General features: G+C 44.8%; 2 protein-coding genes across 4 annotated transcripts in view; one reads left to right on the top strand and one right to left on the bottom strand.

The window, feature by feature from the left end:
- Window positions 1-6299, top strand: part of CSRNP2 (cysteine and serine rich nuclear protein 2) — a 21462-nt gene extending 15163 nt beyond the window's left edge. Inside the window, exons 4-5 of the mRNA XM_003790376.1 lie at window positions 193-489; window positions 2858-6299. Of these exons, the coding sequence (XP_003790424.1) occupies window positions 193-489; window positions 2858-3766 (1206 nt within the window). The 3' untranslated portion in view covers window positions 3767-6299. The remainder of the gene's footprint in view (window positions 1-192; window positions 490-2857) is intronic.
- Window positions 6300-7976: 1677 nt separating this feature from the next.
- The window catches only part of LETMD1 (LETM1 domain containing 1), an 11615-nt gene continuing 6181 nt past the window's right edge, over window positions 7977-13410 (bottom strand). For 2 of the 3 annotated variants that reach the window (XM_003790378.3, XM_023513599.1), the window contains exons 5-9: window positions 12122-12308; window positions 11897-11998; window positions 10651-10803; window positions 9851-9947; window positions 7977-9025 (exon numbers count right to left, since the gene is read on the bottom strand). In XM_003790378.3, coding sequence (XP_003790426.1) covers window positions 8955-9025; window positions 9851-9947; window positions 10651-10803; window positions 11897-11998; window positions 12122-12308 — 610 coding nt within the window. In that variant the 3' untranslated portion in view covers window positions 7977-8954. The remainder of the gene's footprint in view (window positions 9026-9850; window positions 9948-10650; window positions 10804-11896; window positions 11999-12121; window positions 12309-13410) is intronic. The other variant, XM_023513600.1, reaches the window with a different exon arrangement.

Below are 13410 nucleotides of genomic sequence, written 5' to 3'. Positions count from 1 at the left end.
AATTAAAAATTGAAGTTTTCAGTCACCACATTTCTAGTGCTCTGTAGCCATGTGTGTGTTCTTGGCTGCCATGTTGGGCACCACAGATAGTCCCATCAGCAGAAAGTTCACCAGATAGTGCTGTTCCGTGTGACTGCTGTGAGGTCAGTGTCATTGGTGCTCAAGGGACTAACCTTTCTTGTTACTTGGCAGCTGACCAAGAATGGGACAGTAGAGTCTGTGGAGGCTGATGGCCTGACACTGGATGACGTGTCTGATGAAGACATTGATGTGGAGAACGTGGAAGTGGATGATTACTTCTTCCTGCAGCCTCTGCCCACCAAGCGGCGACGGGCCCTGCTGAGGGCTTCTGGGGTCCACCGCATTGATGCCGAGGAGAAGCAAGAACTTCGAGCCATCCGCCTGTCACGGGAAGAGTGTGGTTGTGACTGTCGACTGTACTGTGACCCAGAAGCATGCGCCTGTAGCCAGGCTGGGATTAAATGTCAGGTCAGTCCAAGTTGGCCAGAGTCGGGATGCCTACACCAAGGTCGGGGGTATGTTGGGGTGCCTATGAACACGGGAAGCTGCTGACCCGAGGCACTTCCCAGTTCCACAACTCTCCTCCTCTAACAAGGGAGACAGGTGTGACAGGATCCTCAGACTGCAGATAGACACCCATTATCTTTTGTGTGCGTCACACCTCACAGGTGCTAAGCCACAGCCACTAGCAGAGGGAAGCACGGGGTCAGTATGTTCAACATTTAATAACTGTTCCTTAAATACCAACTTAATCCTTGAGATAAAAGAAAGCAGAGAAATGAGGTGGGCCTGTAGATTCTATCTGCAGATAATTATCCACAGTACCTGTACCCCAGTTTTGTAAGAATCAAAATAGTTTTCAGAACCTATAATTCAGGATCAGACTTGGCCTGACAGAGCTTACATCCAGTTCTCTGAAAGAAAAGTATCATCCTGTTGTTGGCGTCCGCCAAGGGACAATTAAGAAGACACGTTTCAGTTCTTCAGCAATACTATCCCAAAGAATGAAATAAATCTGCAATTTACATACTGAGGGTATGGATGCTGTGTCCTGTGGTTGGATTTTCCTAACCAACCTTTTCTTATTTTTAGTTAGGCAGCAAATTGCTGTAGCAGATCCGGCCAAATACTGCTTTACAGACTGAAGTTCCCTAATGAATCATTCTGTTACACACACACCTGAGAGCATTCCTAAGAACTGATGGGACTGGAGTGAAGATTTCAATAAGTTTATATCATAAAAAGACATTGTATATCTGTACATGTTTATTTTTATTTTTTGGTATGTGTTTGTTTTCCTGTCTGGAATGTGAGAGATAATGAGGTAGAAAGCATCTTCCTTCCAGATGTCCCTGGTCTGTAAGTTAATTGTCGTGGTAACTGCTTCAGAACTAAACCAGTCAACCCTCAGAGAAAAATAAAGCAAGTTGTGAAAAAGTTGGCCATTATTTGTTTGAATCTGCATCCTGGCAGCTTAGCAAACTAAGGCACTTTGGTTTACATTTCCCTACAATGTATTGCTTAGAACTAGTAAAACTGTCCACTCCCTCTCCCATGGCTGTCATTGCAGAAGGCCTCCTGCCTTTTGTTGTCTTAGTAAATGAGGTAAGTTCTAGAGGTCTCCAAGGCAGGCTGAGTGCAGTGTCTCATGCCTGTAATCTTAACACTGTGGGAGGCAGAGGTGAGTGGTTTGCTTGAGACTAGCCTGAGCTAGAGACAGATCCTGTCTCTAACAAAAATAATCAGATGGCATGGTGGGCACCTGTAGCCCCAGCTACTTAGGAGGCTGAAGCAAGAAGATCACTTGAACCCAAGAGTTTGAGGTTGCTGTAAGCTATGATGATGCCACAGTACTCTATCCAGGGTGACAGAGGGGGACTCTGTCTCAAAAAAAAAAAAAAAATAAATAAGTATCCAGGGCATGTTTCTGGGGCATATAAATTTCTCCTGTGAGAACTCTCAGCATTCAAAGAGGTATTTCTGCAGTTTTTAGCCACAAGGACCTTTTGATGTGATTTTTGTGTACCTTTTTGTATTCATTGAGACAAAGTTTCATTTCTAGTGTTAGAGTTCACAGCAACCTCAAACACGTTGGGCTCAAGTGATTGTCTTGCCTCAGCCTCCCAAGTAGCTGGGACTACAGGCGCCTGCCACAACACCCGGCTATATTTATTTATTTTGTAGAGTCTCATTTTGTCACCCTTCGTAGAGTACTGTGGTGTCATAGCTCATAGCAACCTTAAGCTCTTTGGCTTAAGCGATTCTTGCCTCAGCTGGGACTACAGGCACCTGCCACGTATCTGGGACTACTGGCACCTGCCACAATGCCTGGCTATTTTTTCGTGGCAGTTGTCATTGTTGTTTAGCTGGCCTGGGTCGGGTTTGAACCTGCCAGCCTTGGTGTATGTGGCTGGCACCCTACCCAGAGCTCCGGGCCACCCAGCTATTTTTAGAGACAACCGCTCACTCTGGCTCAGTCTGGCCTCAAACCTGTGAGCTCAAGCAATCCACAAACCTCGGCCTCCCAGAGTGCTGGGATTACAGGTGTGAGCCACCATACCCAACTATCTACTTATTTAGAAGAGGCAACAAAGCCCTAGAAAGAAATGACTCTGAGGTCACACCACTAACTAATGGCTGGAACTGCAACACAAGTGGTCTGGTAACTACCATCTAACGCTGTCAGCTCACACTGCATGTTGTTTTGAATTGGATGCTTTTATTTTTCTAAGACCTCAAACCCCACTGCCTGTGTTTGCCAGCCAATATCTCCTAACTCCATTGTTACATCTTTTGGTTGGTCTCATCTTGCCTCAACCTCCTTGTCCCCTTTCAGGTAGATCGCATGTCATTTCCCTGTGGCTGCTCCCGAGATGGCTGTGGAAACATGGCTGGGCGCATTGAGTTTAATCCCATCCGGGTCAGGACTCATTACCTCCACACCATCATGAAGCTGGAGCTGGAGAGCAAGCGGCAGGGGAGCCGCCCGGCAGGCCCGGATGAGGATCCCTCACCCACTGCCGGCTGCAGCCTGACAACAGCACAGGCCTCTGAGACGCAGGACTTCCAGGAGTTCATTGCTGAGAACGAGACTGCGGTGATGCACCTGCAGAGTGCAGAGGAGCTGGATCGGCTTAAGGCGGAGGAGGATGCCAGTGGCTCTAGTGCCAGCCTGGACTCAAGCATTGAGAGCCTGGGCGTGTGTATTCTGGAGGAGCCCCTTGCTGTTCCCGAAGAGCTGTGCCCAGGCCTTACAGCCCCCATTCTCATCCAGGCTCAGCTGCCCCCAGGCTCCTCTGTCCTGTGTTTTGCCGAGAACTCAGACCACCCAACTGCCTCCACGGTGAACAGCCCATCCTACTTGAACAGTGGGCCTCTGGTCTATTATCAGGTAGAACAGAGGCCAGTCTTGGGAGTGAAAGGAGAGCCTGGTGCAGAAGGCGGCCCAGCCTCTTTCCCCAAAGAGAAGGATCTGAGTGTCTTCTCTCTCCCTGTTACCTCACTGATGGCTTGTAGCCCCACAGACCCAGCTACTCTCTGTAAATCAGAGGTGGGGAAAACCCCCACTCTGGAAGCGCTATTGCCTGAAGATTGTAACCCTGAGGAGCCTGAGAATGAAGACTTCCGCCCCTCTTGGTCCTCCTCAAACCTTTCCTTCCACACGGACAGTGGAGAGGAGACCTCACAGCAGAGTGAGGATCAGCCCCCTGAAGATCCCTCCCTAGAACTCCCTCTGGCAGTGTGAGTGAGGATGGAGATTTTGCCTCTTACCCATTCTTTATTTATTCCCTTATTTTATCTAATGCCATTTCAAAACAAAACTGTAGAAGCAGCTGCTGCTCCCAGGTTATTTTATTGAGGTGTTTGGGGAATGGTTGGGAAAAGATTCTTTGTACAAGTATTTTTTAAAAGGGAAACAGTACCAAGGAGACTAGTCCCAGCGTGATCTGGGGATAGTCTTGAGGCAGAGGAGGCTGCCTGTGTAGTGCTGAATACTGAGCTTTCTGGGCCGTTGGAACAAAGAACTAGGATTGCACAGGAGAAGCTGGGTAATTCAAGCAGCTGTTCTTCATGTAGGGACCAGAACATGAGAATTTAAACAGCATGGCAAAGTCCCTTCTTTCCTGAGCTCCAGGTGGGGACAAGTTTACTTTTCTCAGTGGCTATTCGAATATCTCATGTTGGTACATCTTAATACCGTAATTGGAAATGTCACCTGGTCAAACCTAGAGAAAGAGGTGGAAGGGTCTCTGCTTCTGTACAAAAACCTCGAACATTTATAAAAATTTAACCTGCCTTTTTCCAACCCCTTGTTTGGTATATAAGTTACTATTTGACATGTTTGGTGTTCTCTGACCTGTTCCCCACACTGGGGATTCCTGGTCTGTAACTTGAATTGTTCCTTTCACATGTTCTTAGGTACTAGAGTTCAATTTGTCTATTTGTCTTTTTTCCCCTCCATCCTTTTTCCTTTGGAGAAAAAGAGATCGATTGTCTGGGGATGTGGTATAAAGAGCCTGAGTTTTCTGTACATGTCTGACACTAGCTCTGTCAGACAGCTCCAGGCGGGGGCTCACCCAACGCACGGGAAGGCTGTGTGCAGCATTAACTGTGTCCAAAGGAGACAGCAGGGACAGGCTGCTGTCTGGAAGGATGACTTTTATTTGTGCCATGCTTGCTTTTTTCACCCAGGTTTTCTTCCCTCATTGGGAGATCTGAGCTTTAATGGAATGTGGGATATGGCAATCTAAGGTCACCACCTAGTTTCTGTTCTTTTTTCTGTATCTACCTTTGTCCTTCTTGGATACACGGGGTTAGAGAGTTCTTAGGATTCCAGGTTCGTCCCCAAGAATTCCAAATGTTTATTGGATCCTTCCATCTCAATGATACATAAAAATTTGGAAGCCAACCCAATTCTTAAGGTTCCAAAGGATTCAAGTTCTGATTATAACCTCTGACTTCTATAGAATGAACTCAAAGTGAGTTAAATTCTTACCTCTGTCGGGGGAGATAACGGTTCCTGTTCCTTATGAGTCCAGCTTATTTTCCAAGGTCTGCTCCAATGAACACCATTGATCTTTTTTTAATTAGCAAAGTTGCCCTTGCCTCTGTTTTAAAACGGAGACGGTGGGAAACGAAACACTATTCTTCTCTAGCATCCTTCACACTGTGCTTCCCTGCTGGTGTGGTTTATTAGCCAGAAAAGAAAAAAGTGGAAAACTTTGTATGTGTAGGGAGATAATTATTTGTACTTATCTTGCTCATAAGCCTTTTTTTGTGGGATACTAAGGCCCTGGTGTCTTAAATCAACCTTCATGTATGTCACAGCAGCATTTTACCTATAAAATCTCTAACTTAAACTCTGGTCTGAAAGGCCTTGTACTTAATACAGATACATTTTTTAGCCCATCTGCCTTTCCTCTTCATTCCTGGTTTTCCTTGCTTTTATGTTTGGAGGGAAGTCCTTAATTACATAGGTCCTTATCTCTCCCCATCCCATAGCCTCATAAGTACCTGAGATATAGACGCTATCAAGAACTGAGCTACACTCCCCTACCTGAGACTGGTACCCTCAAAATACAAGACTGAAGCTTAACTGGGAATTTGGCTCTATGGGGTGAAGAATCTTTGAAAGTTTGTGTCAGAAGGGGAGGGTAAGGTCTACCCTCCAAAAGCAGGTTCCAGCTTAATTAAGAAGTAGATTCCAGCTATTCAATAAAGGATTATTAGCCTTTCAGATCAAAACCAGGAATATGAATCTGTGATTATTAAACTCATTGCCAACTCATGAGATATTTGATATTCTGAAAAACTGTAGTTTCTTAATCTAAGTCCATCTCTTCTTTAACTCTACAATTCTGACTCACAAATCCCAAATCTTTGAATGCTAAATATTAACATTTAGCATTAACTGTCTCGTCAAGCAAAGGGCCTCTCTACAACCTAGTCCATCTCATTTCTGGTGCTACCTGAGTTGGACAGAATTCTAGCTCATGGTTGCTAGGAAAACTAAGCCTCTGATCACAGAAGCAGACAGTTTTAGTTCCACTCAGTCTAGGCCTAGATAAAAGAAATGACTCTTACTACAGCGATTATTATTATTTTCCTATTTTCTTTCTCACATACTGTACACAAGTAGTATTTTCAATGTGAATCCAAAGCTTGTCTGGTTCTCTGAAAAGAATTTTTGTTTTTGCCTTTTAGGTTCTTTACATTGTGATAATGCTGTATTTAAAAAAGAATATTTAAATGTAATATTAAAGAAATATTCAAAAGAATGGTGTCTTATTCTTTATGTTGGCAGGCCACAATTCAGCTGCTTGTTAGAGAAAGGATGCCTCTCTAGCTTTGTATATAAAACTTCATTAGATCAGTTAGGAAGTAATGTTAATAATAGGTACTTTTTTTTTTTTTTAAACGACAGTCTCACTCTGTCACCCTGGTAGAATACAGTGGCATCATAGCTCACAGCAACCTCAAACTCTTGGGCTCAAGCAATCCTAATGCCTCAGCTTTCCAAGTAGCTGGGACTACAGATGCCCACCACAATGTCCAGCTAGTTTTTCTATTTTTAGTAGAGACGGGATCTTGCTCTTTCTGAGGCTGGTCTCAAACTCCTGAGCTCAAGAGATCTACCAGCCTCAGCCTCCCAGAGTGCAGGAATATTGGCTGGGGCTGGGTTTGAACCAGCCACCTCTGGCATACAGGGCCAGCGCCCTACCCTTTTGAGCCATAGGCACCGCCCCATTAACTTTCTACATAAGAAATTCTACTGGTGGCGCCCGTAGCTCAGTGGGTAGGGTGCTGGCCACATACATCAAGGCTGGCAGGTTCGAACCTGGCCTGGGCCAGCTAAAACAATAAAATAGCCTGGCGTTGTGGCAGGTGCCTCTGGTCCCAGCTACTTGAGAGGCTGAGGCAAGAGAATTGCTTAAGCCCAAGAGTTTGAGGTTGCTATGAGCTGTGACGCCACAGTACTCTACCAAGGGTGACAGCTTGAGACTGTCTCAAAAAAAAAAAAAAAAAATTCTACCTATAGTTATCCCATAAAATGTCCTGCAAGAAGGTCAACTTCAAATTCTTCCCAGCTGCCTGGTCCCTATAATCCATGACCCACCGCCCCAGGAATTGGCCTGGCTATCACATGGTGCCAGCATTGATCTTGGCAGTGAAGAAGGTGGCTCAACAGCTCAGGCTGGAGACCAGGCTCAGCCACGTAAATGTTTCCCAGGCAGCTGCAGACTTGAGAAAACTCTGCAGAATGCTCAACATGATCCTCTGCTGACTAGAGTTATCTTCAAGTATAAATCCCTTCAGACCCCAAAAGTCTGTTCCTTTTTGTACTAAAATGAATCTTTCAGGCTGGGCGAGGTGGCTCACGCCTATAATCCTAGCACTCTGGGAGGCCAAGGCTGGTGGATTGCTTGAGCTTATTGAGTTCAAGACCAGCCTGAGCAAAAGCAAGACCCTGTCTACTAAAAATAGGAAAACTGAGGCAAGAGGATTGCCTGAGCCCGAGTTGGAGGTTGCTGTGAACTATAACGCCACAGCACTCTATTCAGGGCAACAGTTTAAGACTGTCTCAATCAATCAATAAAATGAATCTTTCAAAGGTTTCCCAAATCACTTCTCATGAACCAGTGAATATTCAAGAGAGCTAAATTGGAAGCCTGTACAAAAGCTTATCCTTGTCACGTGCCATAACATACCAACTTCTGCTTCTGTCAGTTCTTAACATCTACCTCTCTTTGAATTCTCATGAATTTCTGTTTCACAAGAGTAACTGTTTTATATACACTGGTGGCAGCAGACAGTAAAATACTTAGTATAAAAAAAAATTAGTTCCTTTAAAACTTCCCATCATAAGGTTCTATTCTAAACAATTAAATTCCCATCAGTTAGGTTATGTCAGTCTTGTAAAAGGAGATTAGTTAAATGATTAGATTATACATAAGTTTCCATCAACTGGTTTCAGGCAGTCTTTACTTGGGTTTAAAAACAATGCTTCATGCATTTACAATAATTTACAGAACTATAGGTCACTGATGCACACACAAAAGCTAAACCCAACTTACTAACTTAATGCAGATCTCTTCAGGTCTCCCCAGACTGGGCAGTAATTAGTACCTTCCAGGGTTGATCAACTGCCCAAAGAAGGCAGCCACTGTCAGTTACAGTTGGGTCACTGCAACACAGTGGAGGTAGCAAAAGAGTTTTAAGACCCACAGGGACTGTACTACAGCCCAGAAATTAAGACAATGGAGGGTCAAGGATATAAACTGGGGAAAGGGGGTCAAGAACCACTTGTACTTCCTTTTATCTTTGCCATTAAAATGTTCCCATGAGTTATTCATTCAAAAAAAAAAGTCAAGATGTTCAAGGGATTTGAAAAGGAAAGGAAGAGATTAGCTCATGCCAGTAAGAACAACAGTAACAACAATCAAACTTCATATTTTTGGTCCTTTCGGAAGGGACTGAGGGAGCACTGAAATACACACTGGATGCAAATGCTCCAGACCAAGCAGTGCTGTCCTCCCCTCCAGCCACAGACCTTGTAACCGAAAAACCCCATATTAACAAAACGGCAGTGGTTGAGTCCTAGGCCAAATGAGGACTCCCACCTGCGGCACAAGCTGACTTCCTGGGACCTGAACTTAACACATCACGGTAGAAGCCCTGTACAGAGGCTGCTGCCAGCTCTAGCTAACTACGAGGGAGAGAAGATGATACCTCTCATGGGCCCCCTGGCAAGAGGGTGAGGGGAATGTCTGTAGTTCCCACGTGGGTAGCATTCTGTGAAGCCCATGGCGCCTGCTCCTCTGCCTCCCACACATGTAAACAGTGCACACAGACTCTCTGCTGACAAGTGCTGTTTGGCCCCACACTGCTATATTATGTGACTGCAGGATAATACCATCCACTTCACGATTCACTCAGCGCCTTGTCCCAAGGTAGTTGGTGGAAAGCAGGACCACGTTGTGCAGCAAGAGGGACAGCTCAGCTTCTGCAAACACCATTAATGTTAGTCATTTATCGAGGGAACAATTCGCTTCTAACTGCCATGGTGTATAGGGCTTGAAACCCGAGGCGGAGGCAGGACGCCAGGTACAGGAAGTGGTATCAAGAAGCTACTGTCCAAGTTTCCCATGTCACTTCAGCCCCAGCGTGCACACTTCCCTTTCCTTCCACTATGTATTCACGTCTGCTTGTCCTCTACACCTTGATTCTCATGTGAAAGGAATGGTGCTCTAGGATGATTAATAGACCTACCCTGACATCCAAAGGCCTGCAGAACACCAACTGGAGGCCCACAGGCCTAACACCTGCCCTCAGACTTTCTGTTTAGCCAACAGAGTGTTTTGTTTGGAGTTTGAATGCTGTTAGATCAATGCCTCTCAACTGGGACAATTCTGCCCCTCTCCTCTCATCCCCACAATCCCAGGACATTTGGCAATATCTGGAGACATTTTTGTCTGCCACAATTCAAGGTGAAGGGGTGCTACCGATATCTAGTGCACAAACGCCAAGGACTTTGCTAAATATCCTATAAAACCCAGGACAGCCCTCCACAACAATGTGCCATGGTTGAGAAAATCATCTCCGGACTAGCATGCATTCACTGTGTCCCCACAGTCCCCACTACACCCTGTTTTAAAGTCTACTTTCTTACCTGCACATGTGCAGCAGGTATGTTGAATTTGTACCCTTTCAAGACTCATAGGTTAGGTAAAAGCCTCACACTACTCAATGATTAACTTCAGAATAACCTTAGAATAAAACAGAGAAGTAACTTGGATTTTAGTGGCATGACCATAGAAATGTGTCTTACCTTTCAAGCTGCAGGAAATCTGCAGCCATTCTCCCAGCCAAGTGCGACATCTGTCTTCAGCAACGTAGGTAGAATTCAGGCCACGAAGGTAACAAGCCTATACCATTCAGAAGAGAAACAGTCCTTAATAATGACAAAGTGAGTATGCCAAGAAAGTGGAAATCCATAAACAATCCTAAACCTCATTTAAATAAGTTACAACCTTATTCCCCCATGAAACCTCTCCCCTTGACAATTTGAACTAGTGATAGACAAGATGATAAGCAAAGAGGCCTACATAATCTAAAATAGTAGGTCTAGTCAGGTGCAGTGACTCACCCCTATAATGCTAGCAAACTGGGAGGCTATGGTGGGTGGAGTGCCTAAGCTCAGTTCAAGACCAGCCTGAGCAAGAGCAAGACACCATCTCTACTAGAAGCAGAAAAACTGAGGCAAGAGGATCGTTTGAGCCCAGGAGTTCAAGGTTGCTGTGACATCTGCTGAAGCCATGGCACTCACTGTACCCAGGGTGACAGAGTGAGACTCTGTCTCAAAAAAAATAAAAATAAAATAGTAGGTCTCTAGTGCAGTTTTCTTGGTTTTTGAAGTGCCAGTAGAAAAGAAATATAAACCAAAATTACTGTGGGCAATTCCTACCCCCTGGTTAAGCTCACTGAGAAAAAAGACATAAAAACAGGGTGAGAGAATAAAGAGCCTGGATTCTGATATAACACTGCAAGAAGACTCTGTAAGTTTCCAGCCCACTGTGAGCTCAAAAGCCCATCAAGGATTGAGGGTTAATGTTGCAATCAAGCTCTTACGGATTTTACTTCTCGAGCAGTTAGCTGGCCAATCCCTAGCTTTGCCAAAGCCTTGTCTAGTTGATGAATCACAACGGTCTGAGTCTTCAATCGACGTCTCAACAAGGTAGAAGGCAGGTAAGGTGTGAGAAGCATGGCCCGGCTCAAGGCTTTCTGTAAAATAACCCCATAGGAGAGGAAAAGCAAACAGCATTACCTCACACAAAGATGTGAAACAAGGGCCGGCACGGTGGCTCATCCCTGTAATCCTAGCACTCTGGGAGGCCGAGGCAGGTAGACTGGCTGAGCTTAGGAGTTTGACACCAGCCTGAGCTAGAGCAAGATCCTGTCTCTAAAAATAGCTGGGCTTTGTGGCAGGTGCCTGTAGTCCCAGCTACTCTAAGGTGACCAGATTTTAACATTGGTAAAGCGGGACACCATTGGGGGGGTGGGGCCTGACAACAATGCAAACTTTGATAAGCAGTTCTCAACAATTTGTTATTATTAAAGTTTAACATTATAAAATTAACAAAAATAATATAAAATGCATATCCTGGCGAAATAGCCACATGGCAGCTGAAAACTGTATTCCCCTTCCTGTTGTCGTGCATTCTTTCCAAAAATCGGGGCTTTTTTAAAACACCACAAGACGCAGGACATATTGTTAAAAATCAGGACTGTCCCACCAAAAGTGGGACATCTGGTCACCTTACTCTAGAGAGGGAGGGGCTACTTGTTTGTTCCAGATAGTTTGGCTCCTTCTCAGCTAATTGTCCTTACCTAGAAGCAAGGGAGGGAGCCAATCTCCTTCTGATACCTTGCCCAGGAGGGGATTAGGGAGTTTACATTAGCCTTTTCATTTCCAAATGAAGTTACATTAACTTCTTCATTCCCAAATGGAGTTACATTAAGCTTTTCAGCAGCCAAAAACCGTATATTCCCTTCCCATTCTGCATCGGCCGCTGTTCCCAAGCTTATCATGCATTCTTTCCAAAAATGGGGACTTTTTTAAAACGCCATGGGATGCAGGACAAATTGTTAAAAAGTAGGACATCTGGTCACCTTAAGCTACTCAGGAGGCTGAGGCAAGAGAATTGCTTGAGCCCAAGAGTTTGAGGTTGCTGTGATCTATGATGCTACAGTACTCTACTGGGGGTGACAAATTGAGACCCTGTCTCAAAAAACAAAAACAAACCAAAAAACCCCCCCAAAACAAAGATCTGAAACAAAGGAAGGCTGTGAGAAGGGAAGGTCGCACAGTGCTCACCAGGTGCGCGGTCCGGAGGTGGTTCATACCCAGAGGATGGTTAGAGAAACACTTTCTTAGCACCAGGATATCATGTTTTGCTGGGTGGGTACCACATTGTATCTTGGAGGAGGTAAGAGAAGGGTAGGAGTTAGGAAAGGTACTATCAGCCCTCTTACATAGTTTTAGGGTACACTAGCTTTCCCAAGATGCCTGGTTTGTACAAAGGACTAACCGGAGAAATACCTTGGTGCAAATTTGTGACAGATGCCACTGAAGTTCTGTATCAGAAATGAGAGGGACGACCCTTTCTATATAACTAAGGATTTCTGAGTGGGACTGCTTCCGGAGAGCATGATAGATATCTAGGAATTCAATTTGTTGTTTAGGGGTCCAAAAATGCTGGATCAGTAGTTGCCTGGGAAACAGGTACCTGAAAAGAAAAATAATCACAAAGTCACTTGCTAAAAATGGCAGTTTTCAAAGTGAGCTAGGAAGGAATTTAGCACACATGAATACTGGAAGGAAGAGATGGAAACAGTGCTTCTCTACTTCAAATGTTTTTTTCTTTTTATAATAAAATTTTTTTTCTTTTTCTTTTTCGAGACAGAGTTTCAATCTGTCGCCTTGGTAGAGTGCTGTGACATCACAGCTCACAGCAACCTCAAACTCTTGGACTCAAGTGATTCTCCTGCCTCAGCCTCCCAAGTAGCTGGGACTACGGGCACCCACCACAAAGCCTGGCTATTTTTTGTTGCAGTTATCATTGTTGGTTAGCTGGCCTGGGCCGGGTTTGAACCCACCAGCCTTGGTATTATGTGGCTGGCGCAGTAACCACTGTGCTACAGGCGCCAAGCCAAATGTTTTTTTCTTAAATTAGTCTCAAACCAAAGTTTAGAGGTACACCGAACCACAGTTTCAAGCATTACTGAGACAGGATGTGAAAGGAAGCAGACTAGCCTGGCATGCAGCAGTAAATGATAAAATGATTCCTTTTGAATGGAAGCCTATGAGGAACCTGCTTTAGACAGACAGGACTGGACAGCACCTGTTATGCTGACAACGTAACTTTAGTACGGTTCTTATGTATACACAGGATGTAAAAGACAAGTAATTTGTTTTTTAATTCATTTATCTACGTGTGGTGGTTTTAAAACATGGCCACAAATTCTCTGGTACTCCTCTAATGGAGAGGTGAGGTCTATGTCCTTCCTCCCTTTTTTTTTCAGTCTGGACAATTGATTCAATTAATAGAACAGAGCTGAAGTGAATCTTTGTGGCCCCTTATACAAGGATGGAAGTTATAAAAGGTCATGCTAATTTATATTCACTGAGCCCTGAGCTGCCATGTAAGAAGGCCCATTGCCCTGAGACCACCATACTGAACAGGCCAGATGTTCATACTCTGGTCACTATCAGTCCCAGCCATCCCTGCCAAGTCATCAGACCCCAGACCCTCTCAGCAGATAAATTATCACTGAGAGGTTTCTGTCAACACTATGTGGAATGGAAAAACCAATCACCTACCTAAGCCT

The sequence above is a fragment of the Otolemur garnettii genome, unplaced genomic scaffold (genome assembly GCF_000181295.1).
Source record: "Otolemur garnettii isolate 467f Iridium unplaced genomic scaffold, OtoGar3 scaffold00043, whole genome shotgun sequence".
Taxonomy (NCBI): domain Eukaryota; kingdom Metazoa; phylum Chordata; class Mammalia; order Primates; family Galagidae; genus Otolemur; species Otolemur garnettii.
The sequence above is the reverse complement of the archived record's forward strand: the minus strand, read 5'-3'. Positions and strand labels throughout refer to the sequence as shown.